Below are 18625 nucleotides of genomic sequence, written 5' to 3'. Positions count from 1 at the left end.
TCCTGTCCGTTCCAGCTGAGGAATAAGGAGAGACAGACACAGCTAATCAAGCAAGGAGCCCTGGGAGGGGCGATCTGTTTATTTCAATTGCAATTGGGTTCAAGCTCATAAGTCAGCAAGAACAAGAAAACACTTACACCAAAGCATTATATGCAGTTGACTATGATAATCTATCGCTCTATGATTGGCCAAAATTTGCCATCATTACCATACATAACTAGCAAGCTACATGTATCTGCCCCTCTGATGACCCCTTATTGTTCATCTACTTGCTCCCCCCTTGTGTTATTTTGCAAACCAAGCAGTTAGTTATCTGCAGAACGCAGGCACAGAAAGTTCCATTGTCTCCAGGTTTGGAGTTTGGCTACATTTCCTCTCGAAGGAACTTCCTGAGTTAAGATATAGCTGACGCTGCATGTTTCACATGTGTACGTGACAAATTTGCCCCCTGGCAGCTAAGTAGAATAATTTTATATCAATTTGACCCATATAACGGGCTCATGATCACACTTTCACAGCTGTAGGAGTGTTACAGCAAATACATAGGGGTCAGAATATCGGCATCTGGCATGGTTCCCACCTTTGCCAAAACCTGTCTTTCTTGTAAAGAGAGAAATATTCACTTTGATTTGCTAGTTGCCCTAGCACATTTAGACATTATGCACACGGACAGTTTAAACACACAAAACACAATCAGTAAAATCTTAATACCTGCTTTCAGGAGTCCCTTTAACCAGCCTGTTAGGGATGGGAACCAGGAAAATAAACCATCAAACCAATCATGTGTTCAGCTATCTTCATCAGACCTGTCTCGGGCAATGTCTCTTAAGTGGGCTGCTCTGTTAAAGGTATCTTTATAGATGTCATTCACAAATACATAAAACTCTTACCTAAAGCCATATGATTTTGTAAAGCTAACTGTCTAAGCTGCTTAAGTTTCGTGGCTTGATTAGTAACTATGGTAGCAGTCTCATTAGCCATAATTTATAAAATACCCTGGAGTCTTATAACCCTTCTCCTAAGTCTGCAATTACTAGGGAATGTTGTCCACGTCATTGGTTCGAGGGCTGCAGCCTCTTCAGCTTCAGGTTTGCTAGTGTCCCTTACATTTCTAATCTTGCCTTTATGTAATTGTTTCACAATACGAGCGGGGGGTAACAACCAGGCAAGATAACAAGAACCTGAGAAGTGTACTGGAAGGTATGATAGGCTTTATTCCCATACCCCCAGTAAGAACCGAACCCTGCTGAAACAGGGCCGGGAGGTGCATCCCGTGTCACTCCCAACGCTTTTTGTAACAGGGATGTATAACGTCCCGTAAACCCAATAGGCCCGTGCTCCGAGGAGATGTCTTCGTCTCTACATTTCTGCCTACATACAGACATTTTCCATCGGAGTTTTCCCATACCATGGTGCAGTTTTCATAGCAGACACTATTGGCGCAGACACTCTTGCGGTTAATGTCGTCAGTGGTGTCAAAACAATAAACAAGGGGAGTGGCCCACTCTCCATCACCATCTGGGCCCACATAGTATTTGCAAGTACTGTTCCCTAAAAACAGGCCTGGCCCATTCCCCAAGAGACACCACTCACCCTGCGCCTTGAAGGTTAACAAATACCTGGAGTTAGGGCTTAGTTGCCTTCTTGTTGCCAAGTATGAGTTGTAGCCCGATAGGGAGTAACATACACCTTTGAATGAGTAATATTTGCAGCCATCAAAGGGATAGGAAGGAAAGAAAGTCCTCATTCCTAATCGGGAGGCACCAAGGTGCACACCCAGCATGAGTCATTCCTCCATTCTGGGATTCTATTCCTCACCACATGGCTAAATCTAATGAAATTATTATGCTTGTAAGAAAGGGAAGGGGAAAACAACAAAATCAACAGAGGAAACATTTTCACAATAGGTTAAAATACCAACAAATAAAAGAAAAAAAGAGCAATAAATGCTAATCCAAATAATACTGTCCAATCTTCTATATCCATCGAAAACTCTGATATCAGTCGTTTAGAGCCATGGTTGCCCTGTAGTCATCTACTTCGGGTTGGCCTTGCCGGTCGGCCAACAAGCGTTGCTCCCTCCTTGGGGATCTTATCTAGGGGTTCCTTTTTGAGTGAATTTAAGTTTCAGTCCAGGCAAGGTCTACACCATCCACTGATACTCTAGTCAATCTTTCATTAGTGAAAGGTTGGGTATTTCGTTAATTTAGATTAGAAGGAGAGTAACAGCATGTGAAACTTTACCACTAGGTGGTGTCCTTGTACCAACTCTTGAGCTTTCTCAACTAACAAAGCTGCAGCAGCTAGGGCTTTAAGACATTCTACTGCTCCTCTTACAACAGGATCCAGTAATGCTGAAAAATAGGCCACAGGCTGTCGCTGTGATCCTATAGCTTGTGTAAGAACACCAGAGGCCACCCGCGCCCTTTCATGAACGAATAAGGTAAAAGGTTTCTTATAATCCAGGAATCCCAAGGCAGGTGCCGATGCAAAGGATGCTCTCAAAGGATTTGGTAGCAACTTTAGTCCATTTCACTGGGTCAGGTTTATCCTTGGCGGTCATCTGCACTAATGGTTTTGACATTTCCCTATACCCAGGAATCCAAGACCTACAGAATCCTGCCATGCCGCGGAACCCCCTTAACTGTCTCTTTGTCTTGGGCTGGGGTACATTTAAAATGACACTTATTCTTTCCTGAGCAAGGCTTCTCTTTCCTGGTTTTAGTATGTGCCCTAAATATTTCACCTCCTGTGAGCAATACTGAATCTTTGAGGGTGACACCTTGTGTCCTTTCATTGCTAAGGCACATAAAAACTCTGAGTCCTGCTTATTAGTCTCTTGTGTTTCTGAGCATAATAAAAGATCATCCACATACAAAAGTAACATGGACTATCCTGGGAGTATTACATCTTGCAAATCTTTGTGCAAGACAGCTGAAAATATAGCGGGGGATTCCACATACCCCTGAGGGAGACGCCCCCATGATATCTGGGACGACCCCCTAAAAATGACTCAATTAACGGAGTCAGTCCCTTTATTGCCTCTCATGGGAGAGAGTATTGGGGAATGTGAGGGGGGTCTATGTCTGTCCTAACACATATCTGAACGGGCTCAGCTGACTTTAGTAATCCCATGTCAGTGTTTTTTGTTCCCCATACCCAAGGTGGGACAGAATTTTCCAACTCCCTGGGGAGCATTGCTAAATATGAAGGAGTTTTGGGATTCATTAGAGCCATTAAGGGGATGACAGAGTCATCTGGCAGGCTCAAAAGAATGCCTTGGTCAGAGCAGTGAATAGTAGCCCGGAGTTTGCACAGCAAATCACGTCCCAATAAACTGGTTAGTCCTTGGGTAAGTAGGAAGGCGTGTTCCTCAGACAGGGGCCCTATGTGTATGTTTAAAGGTTTGGAAATCTGACAACAAAAAGGATTTCCTTCAATTCCCATAACATGTTCGATTTTGCCACTCTTAGGAAGATCCAAATCAGTAAGGGTGGAAAGGGTGGCTCCTGTATCTAATAAGCAATCATTCTGTTTTCCTCCAATCATCAAAGGAACTAGGGGATCATTGCGGGATAAGGAAAACACTGCGCAACATAACAACATGGAACCCCCCTTCATCCCATCAGTCATAAAGTCCCCCATCCTGCATCACCCCCTAGAAGGGTTTTCCTCGGCCTCTGCCGACGCCAGGCTCTGCTCCCTTCAATACAACTGCTAACATTCTTATATTCCCTTTTTCTTCCTTCACCCTCTCAGCCTTTCGTCGGGCTTCTCGCCCATTAAACACTCTGGTGGCAATAGCCACTACCTGAGGAAGAGGCATCCCTGCAAATCCTTCCACATCATTTAATCCCCACGTTATATCTTTCGCAGCCTGGCCTTTAAACAATCGAGGAGTCGGGCAGACTTCGCCTGTGAACGTGGCTTCGGGTATTATAGGCCACTGGCAGATCAGGATACAATGTGGCTTAGGGTTGGGATAGGGTTAGAGGTAGATCCTACACCGGTGCAGAGGTGGTCCCTGGGACCACCTGATTTACCTGAATGGTAAGGGGTTGATTGGACGCAGCTGGTGGGGGAAACGGACCTATAATCATCTTCCTCTTACCACAACACTGCTGGTAAGGAGGAGGTTTAGCTTGTTGTAACATGAGAGTGCACTCTTTATCTTTGCAAATTCCAGTTCCCCCACTGCACCCCGCAGAGGGTCCCCTCCCACCTCCTGAAGAGGTCAGAAGGAAATAGAGCCTTATCATCGCTCTGGGTGACAAAGAAATACAGCAAACAGCCAAATTCATATAATGCAGGCAATATCTGGCGATTTATGCGAAGGGCTTCCTGCCCGACGCTCCCCCTCCCTAACACACAGGGCTAAATCCACCGCAACAAACACTCCCACCTGCCCACACCCATGGGCAGAAACCAGCTCCACCCCAGCCTCAGTGGGCACCATCTCTCCGTCCCGCCCCAGAGAGTCACTTTCTCCCATTCAAAACCCCCCCACGCTTCGGAACGCTTCAGTTGTCACGCACCCTGATTGGCTCAGGGCGCAGCGATGGAACGTTGAGACAAGCGCCACTTCCGCAATCGAAAGATTTTCGCGCCACCTCCCCGTTGCGGCTTAGCGGAGTAGGCACGCGCAGCGCGACCTTAGCCGTTTTCATCCGGGGCCTTTCCCTCTCCTCCCAGTCCCCGCCCCTGGGCGGAGTAGTGGCCGTTGGAAGATGGCGACCATCGCCGAGTTGAAAGCAGGTAATGGCTGCCTGTAGGGAGCAGCTGTTCCTAGAGCGCCCGCGCTGTGTGGGAGCCGCTGCCCGCTCCGGGGCGCTCTCGGGGGAGGGGGTGGCAGTGGGAGCCGCTGTGGGCAGCGTGTGCGCCGGGCCGGCGCTGCTGGATAAATCCTTGGAGCCAGGCCCTGGTTTCCCAAGTGGAGATTCCCTCCCGCCCTGACAGACGATTGGGCGAGAGGCCCTGGTAGCCCAGCGCTCTCTCCCGGCGGCGCTGCCGGAGCTGCGCGTTGCCACACGTGTGGACGCAGCCCTGGAGGAGCTATGCGGGCTCCCCCTGTGCTTGAAGCGGCCCTCCTCCGCCCCAAGCGCCCACCTGGCCCTAGTGTAGACAAGGCCCCAGAGGTAAGCTAGGTGATGAAGGCACTGCTGCGCCCTCTACCCGTAGTTTATTTTCTCTCCACTCTGTATTGTGCAGGGTAATTACCCCTTGTTTTAAACACATCTTCTCTTAGCAGTGAAGCCAAAGCCAGACTCTGGCAGGAAAAGAGGGGAACAACCCTGCATTTATAATGGAGAGGGGAAAAAATTGGATAAAAACGCCTCACATGTTTCCTGAATACATCATATCGAAACAAACAAGGGCATGGATCTAGTTTTTTTACCCCTTCTTGCAAATCCTCTTTCATGTTCATCAGTCTCTTACTCTTTGGAAGAGTGTTCCTTCCCAAACCCTAGCATTTCCCCCCAAAAGCTCCTCTCTAACAGCCATTACAAAACATATCAGTGTTGCCAAGTCTCATGATTTTATCTCAAGTCTCACAGTAGTTAATGAGAATAGATTTTTTTTTAAAAGCCCCAGCTCCTGGAGTCTTGGGATTAGGTAAAACTGTCAGATTTCACCAAAAAAGATAGGGTGGATAAAATTAGGTTTTTGAAAAAAAAATGATTTAAAGTGGATTTTTTAAATTGTTTAAGTTATTCTCTTTTAAAATTAAACCTGTTTAAACTAAAATCTGAATTTAATACAAAATATTAAGGCCTACATTTATTATAATCTCAAAACAGTTTCAGCATATTTAAATATGTCCCTCTATCAAAATCTTTGCGTTAAAGGCTACTTTTTGTATATAAAGAACCTTGAGAAAAGCCATCTAACTTTTCAAGTTAAGCTTTATAAATATCACACAATATTTTCATGTACTGTATTAAGGGCTTGATCAGGTGGGAGCCATAGGGGCTGTGCTACTGGGAGCAAGAGACTGGCAAAATCATCACAGGCATTGGGACCTAGCCATTGACTCCAGGAGACACCATTATTATTTCATTAGGATCATCCACTGACTCAATTCTTAAATTATGAATATTTAAGACTCCTCCCACCATAGAAATTTACTCATTTCATGGGGAGGAGGGAAGGGGGGAAAAAACAGCAATTGATCTACCTAGTAACTACCAGCCCTTGCTTCTGGACAGTTTTGGGCACGTCATGTAAATGGCCTTGCTCTGTCTCTTTGCATCTGTACACAGATAAACAAATCCATTATTTTCTCAACTGCCTCCCTTTTGTCTCTAAATAAATAAAATACTGCAGTGCAAAAGGCATGTGGGTCACATGAGCAAAAATCTTGGATTGTTAGTTCTTTTGTTTTTTGGGGGGAAGGGGGAAATTGGGGAAATTATGTGACAAGGGAAGAGGAGCAGAGTGTACAACCAAAAAAGGAGTAGCATTGGTAGCAAAGCAGAACACTGAAGAAGGGACAACATTCTTCAGAATGCAACCTCTAGAGTGGATTTCAACACCAGGGAACTGAAGGAAAAAAGTTCCCATGGCTGCAAGTCATAAAAAGACACTAACTGGGAATATTTTCAAGAAATTCCTCTACCTCTGGCTAAACATGAACACCTACCAAATGTAAATAATGCAACAAAGTTGCAAGGTCTGGTTTGTCAAAATGAAACATGAAAAATGAACAGGAGTACTTGTAGCACCTTAGAGACTAACAAATTTATTTCAGCATAAGCTTTCATGGGCTACAGCTCACTTCTTTAGATGCATAGAGTGGAACACACAGGCAGAAGATATTTATACATACAGAGAACATGAAAAGGTGGAAGTATGCATACCAGTTGTAAGAGGCCAATCAATTTAGATGAGCTATAAGTAGCAGCAGAAGAAAAAAAACTTTGAAGTGATAATTGAGATGACCCATAGAAGGTGTGAGGAGAACTTAACATGGGGGGAAAAAAATTCAGTTAGTGTAATGACCCAACCATTCCCAGTCTCTGTTTAGGCCTAAGTTAATTGTGTCTAATTTGCATATTAATTCAAGTTCAGCAGTCTCTCTTTGGAGTCTGTTTTTGAAGTTTTTTTGTTGCAAAACTGACACCTTCAAGTCTGTCACTGAGTGATTAGAGAGGTTGAAGTGTTCTCGCACTGGTTTTTGAATGTTATGATTCCTGATGTCAGATTTGTGTCCATTTATTCTTTTGCGTAGAGACTGTCCAGTTTGGCCAATGTGCATGGCAGAGGGGCATTGCTGGCACATGATGGTATATATCAGGTTGGTAGATGTGCAGGTGAACAAGCCCCTGATGGTGTGGCTGATGTGCTTAGGTCCTATGATGGTGTCACTTTTTTCTTCTGCTGCTACTTATAGCTCATCTCAATTGATTGGCCTCTTATAATTGGTATGCGTAATTCCCCCTTTTCATGTTCTCTGTATGTATAAATATCTTCTGCCTGTGTGTTCCACTCTATGAATCTGAAGAAGTGAGCTGTAGCCCACGAAAGCTTATGTGAAATAAATGTGTTAGTCTCTAAGGTGCCACAAGTACTCCTGTTCTTTTTGCGGATACAGACTAACACAGCTGCTACTTTGAAACCTGTCATTATGAAAAATGTTACTCAGAAGGCAATGACTTTGAAGATGTGGACAGCTGCAGTAGGAAGACTTTCATTTACAATCTTTTTTTTAAGCAGTGCACTGAGTAATAGTGAGTGAACGAGTGACGCTTTACCATTTTGTTTCAGGATCCAGTTTAGACATAAGGGGCTATGAAGGTCTATCATCTGCACTGTTTACAACTTCAAAGTCTTCTGCTGTCACCTCTAGCAGTGCTGTAACTAAACATATGGGCAGCAAATACCTGTATCAACAAAAACTCCTCCTTCAATAAAGCCTTGGATAAATTCATAATCAGGGCCAGCTAATTAAAGCAAGACTCCATAGATGAACAGAAAGGCTAATCTGTTCAGTTCATTTATGCAACTTTCTGTCTTCTTCAGACCAACCATTTCATCCACATGGTTCGATCATTATGACCAGGCTATATGCCACCAGGCAGAGCAGATGTTGCTGGAAGGTTGCTGCATACGGTGTATCAGAAGGAAATTGAACAGTGTGCAAGAAGTATTGATAGGAAATTTGTTAATTTCAGTCTTAATGAGTGGAGCAATATACACAATGATGCAGTAATACATGCGTGTGTCAACAGAAGATGGGGATGTCTATCTTACAGAAACAGTTGATACATCAAGAAATGCTTATACAACAGAATACTTAGAAGTAGCAGCAGTAAAAGCTGTAACAAACAGCAACATTTCAAGTGTGAAATACATAGCTTGGTCACAGACAATGCTGCAGATGTAGCAAAGATGAGAAGAAATCTAGAAGATAAGGAAGGGAGCCTGTAAACTGTAACATGGGTGCAAAGCTCATTTGCTTCACTGAAAAGATCAAGAGGATCCAAACTAATTCTCCCCTAAGATGGAATTCAGTGGTTGACAGTTTTGAGCTATTTATTAAGAACTGGCCTATTCTGATGACGTTTTATGAAGAAAATAGTGACAAAAATAGATGGAACTATTATACCCAAAGTAGTCAACATCGGACTAAAGAGGAATGTAGAAGATATGCTGAATGTACTGAAACCTATTTTCATAGCCTTGGACAAATTGCAGCAGAAAGATTGCTACTGTATTGCTGATGATGTTGAAATTTGGAAAGAACTCAGACATTGAAGAAATGCCAACAAAGTAGTTAAATTGCGGGTCATAGAGTAGCAGATGGATCAAGCTGTGACGTTGTGCAGTCTATATAGTTTTATAAAAACTTGATAATAAGTCAATATAATGTAACTGAGATAGTTTTAGAGAAAATACGGTAATAAGTGAATGTAAGTAACTGGGATATGCCTCATGCAAAAGGTCTCTTGTAAGGTATCATTACAAAGCTTATAATCTACTGAGTGTGATCATCTGATTTGCATAAATGTACCACTCTTGTATCTAAAACTAGAAATATAAAATGTAACTCTGAGGGCCTATTGTAATTGTGTAAAGTGTGGACCATTAATGATGGTTTGGAATCTTGATGACTCCCATTGTCTGCAGATGGCTGTATTTACCTGTGAGTCTTCCTGTATATGTGTGTGCTGGCAAGTGAGTAATGAAGTCTTGCAGTGACATGTGATCATGTCACCTGAACTGGAATCCATCTTTAACCTGGTGCTTTTCCAGTAAGGGGGGGTGGAAACCCAGAGAGACAAAGAGTTCCCGCCTTATGCAAAAGATATATAAAGGGGGGAAGAGAACAGAGAGGGGGAGAAGCCATCATGAAGAATCCCCTAGCTACCACCTGAGCTGCAACAAGAGCTGTACCAGGGGAAAGAATTGTGCCCAGGCCTGGAGGGTGTCCAGTCTGAGAAAAACTTACTGAAACATCTCTGAGGGTGAGATTATCTGTATTCAGTTTGATTAGGCATAGATTTGCGCATTTTATTTTATTTTGCTTGGTGACTTGCTTTGTTCTGTCTGTTACTACTTTGAACCACTTAAATCCTACTGTCTGTATTTAATAAAATCACTTTTTATTTAGTAATTCACTCAGAGTATGTATTAATACCTGGGGGAGCAAACAGCTGTGCATATCTCTCTATCAGTGTTATAGAGGGCGAACAATTTATGAGTTTGCCCTGCATAAGCTTTATACAGGGTAAAACGGATTTATCTGGGTTTAGACCCCATTGGGAGTTGGGCATCTGAGTGCTAAAGACAAGCGCACTACTGTGAGCTGTTTTCAGGTAAACTTGCAGCTTTGGGACAAGTGATTCAGACCCTGGATCTGTGTCTGGAGCCAAACAGTGAGTGTCTGGCTCAGCAAGACAGGGTGCTGGAGTCCTGAGCTGGCAGGGAAAACAGAAGCAGGGGTAGTCTTTGCACATCTGGTGGCAGCTCCCAAGGGGGTTTCTGTGATCCAACCCGTCACACAAGCATCTATGCTACCTCATTTCCTTGACAATATTCTCAACCTAAAGTACCAGGGTAGATGCTTAATTGCTGAAAAAGAATATGTGGCTATGACATGGGGATCTAATAATCACCCAGTCATTCTAATCATAATAAATTATGGCACTGAACTGGTGGAAATCATAGCTAATCACCTGAAAAAGAACTTATTGAAGTGCTAAACCAGCTTTTGACCACAGAAAGCATATTTTCTTCATTTGACTAATTAATTCAAAGTTGAAAAATTGATTGGGAGTTGGAAAAAAAAGCAGGAAAACTTGTCTCTTCCAGTCGGTGAATAAAGATGAGGAGGGAGGGGTGAGATCGACCAGTCTTATGTTTGAAGGATAGCTGAAGTAACTTAAGTCTCCTGAAAATGAGACCGTTTGGGCAAGAAGGACTTTAAGCTCCAGTCACATTCACTTAGGCATATTGGAAAATTTTCCCAAGCTGACTTGAAATCTGTTTAATTCACTGACTACAGTTAATCCCTGTTTCTTTAATAAATGATTGAGTTGTCTTTTGATGAGACTGTATTCAAAACAGGTTTTAATAAAAAAAAACTTTATATGCAGTTGTGTAATTCTAGTTTCTAACCTAGTGCAGCTTGCGCAAAATTAATTATTTAGTAAATGAGCAAGATATTCACCATTTTCTAACAGTCTATAAATGTACAATTAGGAATCTGAAAATTGAAAGCTATAATTGCATAAATAAATGTGTAATAGTGTACCTTCCTAAGTGGCAAAAAGATGTGGCAAATCTAGTGTACAGCCTATTCAGTTGTAAATCAACATGTTTTAATGTTTATATCAGGGGTCGGCAATGTTCGGCACGCGGCTGGCCAGGACAAGCACCCTGGCGGGCCGGGCTAGTTTTATTTACCTGCTGACACGGCGCGGGCGAGTGATGTGCTGGCCGTGGCTTCTCGCCGCCCCCATTGGCCCGGGACGGCGAACCGCGGCCAGGGGAGGCCGCGATCGGCCGAACCTGCCGCATCAGCAGGTAAATAAAACTGGCCCGGCCCGCCAGGGTGCTTATCCTGGCGAGCCACGTGCCGAACGTTGCCAACCCCTGGTTTATATGAACCAGTGAGAGTGCACCTTTCTTTAGAAAAATAAAGGAAGTACAAAGAGTTTATTAAAATTGATTTAAATCCAGGCTTTCCACTTGGTGATTTAAATAGCTGAAAAAGTAGTATCTAGACCTCATTGTTGCAGAGAACAGTTTGACACTAGAATCCATGTTTCCAAAGGCAAATAAATAGAACTCATTAAAATATTTCTCAAAATTCATTGTTAACCAATGTCATGATTAGTTTTTGGGCCCTGACTCATGATTTTTGAACACTAGGGGTTGGCCTTTCCTATATTAGACATTTTGAAATAATTTCTTACTGGTTTTAGCAGCATGAGAACCTTGTATACACTTGAGCTCACAGTGGCTGATATTGTTTTTAATTTCATGTTATCTAGCTTTGCTCAGAGATGATCTCTAATCAGTGCTTAAAAGGCCAGCTGACTTGTCCATGGTTCGGATCCCATGCATTTCTCTTCATAATTAATAATCCATAACCACCATTCCAAATAGTTTGGACAACTCACTTTTTTTTTAAATGATTAAGTTATATAAAATGACTGATTCTGGGGGTTAGTATTGAATAATAAGCTTATGACTATGTGCAGTAATAGAAATTCTTTTTTATGTATTTAATAGTACTGAAGGACACATTGGAAAAGAGAGGTGCACTGGGACAAATAAAAGCAAGGATCAGAGCTGAAGTTTTTAATGCGTTGGATGACCAAAGTGAACCACGGCCACCACTGTCTCATGAAAATTTTCTAATCAATGAACTAATTCGTGAATACTTGGAATTCAATAAATATAAATACACTGCATCTGTTCTAACAGCAGGTATTGGGTTGGCTTACTGGCTTCAACTGCTTTATTTACAATCTCTATCTTAATGGATAATAGCTGGATTAGCTCAATAAATCTGATCGTATTACATTGTGATGACATAAGTCAGAAAATCTTCAGGGTAATGTGTATACTCTTTTCCCTTCTCCCCAGCTTGTTTTGTAAAGGTTAGTGAAGATAAATAAAGTGTAGACATCTCTTTTCCCTCAGACATCAGGCTAAATAATGGCATTAGTCTCTGAGAAGTCTCTCTTTCCCAGGCTCCTTACCATAAGTTAAATGTGTCAATGTAGCAACTGATGCACAGGAGAGGATGGCTTTCTAAAGCAAAAATTAACAGTCTGCAATAGCAGGCGGAGAAACATCCTTGCCAGTTAAGCGCAATCGCATGTGATGCACATATAGTATATGGAATGCAAACTGCCACCACTGAAGTGTCCAAATATTTTCTGACACGGGAATGAGTATTTTAAAGTATACAGTCCCATTTATATTTCCATTTCCTATTAAGTAAAGTGCAAAATGGAAATATAAATGAAGGATGAAAATTCAGGTGTCAACTAATGATTCCAAACTATATTAGCACTTCAAATGCGGTGGAGGGCAGTCTTATGTCTTGGAGTACTGTGAATACACTATCTAACTGCACCCAAGACTTGGTTAGAGGTACTCAGTAAATAGTAGGATTGAGGGTAAAAAGGAGTAATTAGTGTTTGAACAACTGCATTTATGCTTTAATGTTATTGATTATATTTCAAATATTAGTGTGATAGTTATATAAAATAAATCAGTGTCCTACATATTTATACATATTTGAAATTTGTACAGGTCCTCAGTTCTGGCATTATTACTGCTGTTGCCTGTTGGAAATGTAGTGTGCAAAAGACATGTAACATGCTCTAATTGTGCTTAGCAATAATATTTAAACTGGAAAGATGCAATAATTAGACTGAAAATAGCTCAGTAAAGCAATATGAAAGATGTTCAAGTAAGGAGCTAATTTGATATTTGTACTCATTGTGACAGTATCCTTTAGAGTCAACTTTCTCTTAAAAGGATATTTTAAATGCACAGATATGTCCATGCATCTTTTGATGGGGAGAGAGGAAGGAGTTTGTGGATTCCATTATGTGCGGAATCAGCCTGATATTTGTAACAGTATCCCTGTGGGGGAAAAATAAGTTACCCAAGTATTTTTTATTTAAAAATGACTTTAGTCATGTTTTTCTTTTATATAACTTTAAGAACTTCATAGTAGAGGATAATTATTAAAGTTTGTTATAGGAATCCCATGTAGTATTGGACTCAGAGCCATCATGGGAATAGAAAAGATCTAACAGTGGGAATATATGTCAAAGGTAACATGTGCACTCTGATGTTGTTCCAAAGACCAGAATGTAAAAAACATTATTTATATATCACACACACATACTAGCAGACTTTTAGTTTAACTATTATTTAAGAACTTAAAATATTTTAAACATTCTTAACTTTTCAGAATCTGGCCAACCTGAAGTACCATTGGATAGACAGTTTCTTGTCCGTGAGCTGAATATAGTGGAAGATCCAAATAGAAAATCAGTGTAAGTAGATTTGAAATCACAGTGCACTCTATTCAGTATATGTGCCACATTTTCTATGCCTGCTGTAATATTTGTTTAAGACCTAGGTAAGTGCTATTTGCAGTCTTAAGTCTTGGGGATGTGCAAATGGTCTTTGGAGGAACTGGCCTACATTTCATGCTCCAAGGGTGTAATTCTGCTCTGCACAAGCATGTTACCAATTTGTGTAGTAACTGTTAGCATCTGAAACACGTATACGGAACTGTTCTACCTGGTTTGCGAAAGTCTCCACACTGCGCATTAGGACCGCAACACGCAAGCCTCAGACACTACCCTTTAGAGAGCTGTTCACTGTGGTTTTCCACACATCTTTCAACTAACTCCAAAGTCAGTTGCGAAATTGTGCTTTGAGACTTCCATGTGAATTTGTGTGGTGCTCCTTGGCATGACATTCATAAACCAATGAAATGATTGTTTCTGTATTGGCAATTATTAATTTTGACAAATATGAATAAAGAATTAGAGTAATTTTTTTACTTATCCTGATTTAGGGCATCCTGTATGAGGGAAGATGATCAAATAGGATTGCTTTTTACAAAATTAGAGGAATGTATTTTAGGTTTATTTGTTTACAAACAGAAGGAAAAAGAGCATTGGCTGTAACATTTTTAAACTAAATAATTTTGAGACAGGAATTATAAACTTTGAGTTAAAAACACAATGTTTGGGAAATAGTTATGCTGAAGACATCTATCTGTCTACATTCTGGGAACCAGTACTGAGGACTAAGTGGCCTTTTCCTGTTCCAGGACTCTTTGTTATTTGAAATTAAAAAAAAAAAGGGGGGGGGGGAATTCTTATGCTCAGCACTTTACATTCTATGTACACTACTTTGTTGTTTCTCTTTTAACAGCCCTCTCTTGTATGGAATTATAGCTCATTTTTTACATGGTAGTAAAGGCGACATCCATGATACATTTTCAAAAGGATCTTCACTGCAGTTTCCAAGACGGAATCTCAGCAAACTACCTAATGAAAGAAATCAAATGGGTGTGTATATCTTAATCTGCAGCTTTGTTGTTCCTCAGGAGTTTTTAGGTCCTACAAGAAGAGCCAGCACTGTGCCCTCTGCGCACCACTGACTCTGCTCTGATCCCGTCTCATGTTTCAAAGGGCGTAGTTTAGCACAATGATTAGGGATAGTTCTCCATTCCAGATAATCTGGTATTGGCAATTAGAACTTGACCACTATTCCCCCCACCTCCAGTGCCCTGTTTTGAGCCACTTGACAGAGATTTTAATAGAACAAAGATGCTAACAAATGGGAACAGTCATTGCCATAGATTCATAAGTGTTTTTTGCATCTAAAAGTGAATTCACAAGGCAGATCTCTATAGCCAAAAGTTTGCCTAGCCCATATTAAATTATTTCCCCAGTTGATTGATAACTTCATACACATGTATAAAGAACATGAAAGTGGAACACATCAGAATGCAAAATAAGATACACCAAGTGTATAACCTCTTCTATGCAAAGACTACATAAAGGATGAGATTTATTTTTCCAGGTTTCTCTGTGATGATAGTTCTATCAAAAACAATGTTAATATTTTCAAAATGTGTTGGCTAATCATGTTAAGATCTAGGGCTGTAGGATGTATCCTGCTACAAAGTGCTACATTAATACCAGATATAGCTATATGTACATGAAAGATCTTTGCTCAAACCATGGCTAATTTTATGAAGCAAGAATCCTTCACTTCTGATCTCTTTTAATGCGTATGAATATTTCATTTTTACCTTGTAACATCAAGGTAGGAGGAAAATACATTTCTGACTTACCAAGACCAAACACGCTGAAAAGCAGTTGTGAAAAATGTTCACAGATCTTGTTTTTGCCATCAAATGTCTTGATAGTTGGAATTTTCCTCTAAAATGGGAATTAACATTATCTGGACAACAGACATTTTTGAAATTGGACACAGTCCACAGTGAAGTTAACTATACAGCCTTATTTTAAGTATTGCTGAGTGTTGCAGTTTCTATTGTCTTCAATGGTAGCTGCAGGTAGCCAGGACAATTGAAACACACAAGTTGTTTTTTAACTGCATATGAAAATTTTAAGAATATTACAAATGCTTGAAACTCATTAACAGGAGACAGATGAGTTATTCTGGTTGATAGATAGTAGGAAGAGAGTTATGTGCAATTTTTCCTGTAGTTTTAGAAGTCAGGATTTGCTGACGCTGAACATTACCAGTGTTACTGATCTTGCATTGAGAAGCCGTAAATCCCAACTCCCAGTGCCAAAATATCACCCACAATCTTTTTCCAATTTTGCTTCTGAGGACAAGGCCCAAATTTCACTTTGTCACACTACTATACATCTGGAATAGTTCTACTGGCATCAGTTGAATTACTTCATATTTACGCTGGAATAACTAGGAGCAAAATTTATCCCAAACTCTCAGTACAGGGTTGGGGGTGCATACACATGAATATATTTTTATGCAAAGACATTTCTTGTATGTTCTGATCATCAAAATATTTCCACTAGGAAGTTCTCATTAGTTCAGGCATCTTTCTTTAAGATTAATTTATGCCTGTAGGCATAAATACCCAATTCTCTATAAGGCCTGATCCAAAGCCCATTGAGATCGGTGGGAGTTTTTCCCCCTGACTTCAGTCATCTCTAGATCAGGCCATAACTGATATTACCATGTTATACTGTAATATCACTGTCTTTACTTTCCTGTTTGTTTCTAGCCACTTTGACCAGGTCCACACAAGTATTTAGTCTCCTTTCACTGAAATCAGTGGAAGTTGGGGCCTAAACACTTGTGTATCTGGGCCTTTCTGCCCACCTACTACTGATTCTGACTAGATACAGTGTATTTTCCCCCTTACTGTTTTATGCACAAGAGAGTGAAAGGGACAGTTGCTCCAGGATTTTTTTCCTTGAATAAGCCACTCTGCCGTGTTTTATTTCACTTATGCGCTCGTTGAGATTTGGTACTTTCCCTTAATTGTAAATCCTGAAAATCCTGCTGAAGATGGATATGTTTTATTCTCTTACATTATCTACAGATAAAAAGCATTATATACAGGCTGTATTTTTATAGAGAGATTTATTTATCATGTAGGGGTATCAAAATGGGAGGCAGGGACAGCTAGTTTCCTTTCTGCCACAAGAGGGTGCCAAAGAAGCAACACTTTTTGGTACAGAAGCTGGGCTTCTCAAGAAGTAACTGGTTTCTCTTTTAGTTAAATCTCTTTCTGTGCAGTATTATCTCTAAGTGTTTAAGTTCAGTGTTGTGCTGGTTAGTTTAAACAATTATAAACTTAGTCAACAATCTTGCAATTGATTCTGCTCCGGAGCTCCTATGCAGAGCCCATTGATTTCGGTGAGACTCCACGCTGGGGTCTCCCTGCCAACTACAGGATGGGGTGTTAGTTGTTAGACATTACTACCTCCTTATGTAGGAACGGTAACTGTAGAAGCATATCTTAACTTTTTCGTAGAGGAAGCTTTAATCTTTAGCTTTAGCCTATTTGTATTGTGAAGCAAGCGGATATGCAAAATGCAGCTGAGGAGCCCACAAAAAGCAATTGTTTTATGATACCAGATGTGTCTGATTAATTCTTCAGTACGTCTTACTATGAAGAAGCAAAATCAGTCCAGTGGAATAAATAAATGATCTTGAGAAAACAAATATTTCAGCATTCTGGAATCTGTTTTCCCTTTCTTTGTAAATAGAACTCCTAATGAGTCATGTATGTTAAACAATGGAAGAGAAGACCTTTATTTTTCATGTTAGAAATGTTCTTGTTGTCCTGTGAATGTTCTGATATGCTTTTGGGCATGATACATCATAGAATATCAGGGTTGGAAGGGACCTTAGGAGGTCATCTAGTCCAACCCCCTGCTCAAAGCAGGACCAATCCCCAGACAGATTTTTGCCCCAGATCCCTCAGTGGCCCCCTCAAGGATTGAACTCACAACCCTGGGTTTAGCAGGCTATCAATCCCTCCCCCCTTTGGTGATGGGGGTCCTGCTATATACTGTAATTTACAGTATGTTCCAATATATAAATACAGTACATTCAGGTGCATCTGAGAACTATAATAAGACTGAAAGCTCATTCTATTAATACTTATTCAAAATGTTGTTATAGCTGTATAGACAGATTTATGGTGCATAACTGCTAATGCAAAAACTGACATGGACGAGCTTCCTAGCCTCCTCCGGTCTTAAAATGTTTTATGTACTGAGGTTCGGATTACTAAATTTTGTTGACAATGACATTTACATAGAAATGTCTTCCCTGACTCTGCGGATGCATAAATACTTATACTACATCTTGTATTAATTTTCAGATTCAATTCCAGAACCAGGGAGGATGGCCGGCACTAGCATTGAAGATCCACTTGTTTTACAGGGTGTAAACAGATGACAATTCAGTTTTGTTGTCCATTTTTCATTTAAACAATCAAGACTGGATCCTGCAAACCTTTATTCACATGAATAGTTCTTGCTTACATAAGTTGTCCCTTTGACTTCAGTGGGACTGCTTGAATGAGTAAAGGCTACTCATAAATCAGACTTTGTAGGATTAGGCCCACAATAATTTATTGCTGGAAAAGCAAAGTTAGCTTAGGGCCTGTTCCTGCTATGCAAGAAGGGGCCCAACATGTTTTAATTTACAAAAATAAGACTTTTCAGGAGTATTTATTCTATTCCAGCACTCACTATTTAACTCTGTCTTTAGTCTCATTACTTTACACTACTTTTTCTGCACTTGTGAAATCACTATTACTGTACATGTGAATAAAAGCTAACTTCATTTTCTGTTTTACTTGATACTGCATTTGACTTGCAAGGGTGTAAACTTAATATTTTAAGCATTACTTGATAAGTGGCAGCCTCACCACTTCCTACAGATAATCAGTGGAAAATTAACTATGAAAACAGAACTAAAATGCCTTAGGGAATGTTTGACTTTTTTACTCCCCCCGGAAGCCACAACTATATTTATCTTCATGCTATTGAACAACTATTGTCAAGTCTTCTTTTCCAGCAGGAGTTGTTATAAATTGTATGGAGTTAGTATCAAGCACACAAAT

The 18625-nt window shown here is 40.7% G+C and overlaps 1 protein-coding gene across 1 annotated transcript; it reads left to right on the top strand.

The window, feature by feature from the left end:
* The first annotated feature begins 4693 nt into the window (after positions 1–4693).
* On the top strand, positions 4694–18350 carry CEP20 (centrosomal protein 20). The gene is made up of 5 exons (XM_054042750.1): positions 4694–4755; positions 11737–11934; positions 13439–13523; positions 14416–14552; positions 17879–18350. The coding sequence occupies exons 1-5, from the start codon at positions 4728–4730 to the stop codon at positions 17953–17955; spliced, it is 525 nt and encodes a 174-aa protein (XP_053898725.1). The 5' UTR covers positions 4694–4727; the 3' UTR covers positions 17956–18350.
* The last annotated feature ends 275 nt before the right edge of the window (positions 18351–18625 follow it).

Source organism: Malaclemys terrapin, chromosome 10 (genome assembly GCF_027887155.1).
Source record: "Malaclemys terrapin pileata isolate rMalTer1 chromosome 10, rMalTer1.hap1, whole genome shotgun sequence".
In the NCBI taxonomy this organism is placed as follows: Eukaryota; Metazoa; Chordata; order Testudines; family Emydidae; genus Malaclemys; species Malaclemys terrapin.
Note: the sequence above shows the minus strand (reverse complement) of the source record. Positions and strands in the feature narration are given on the sequence as shown.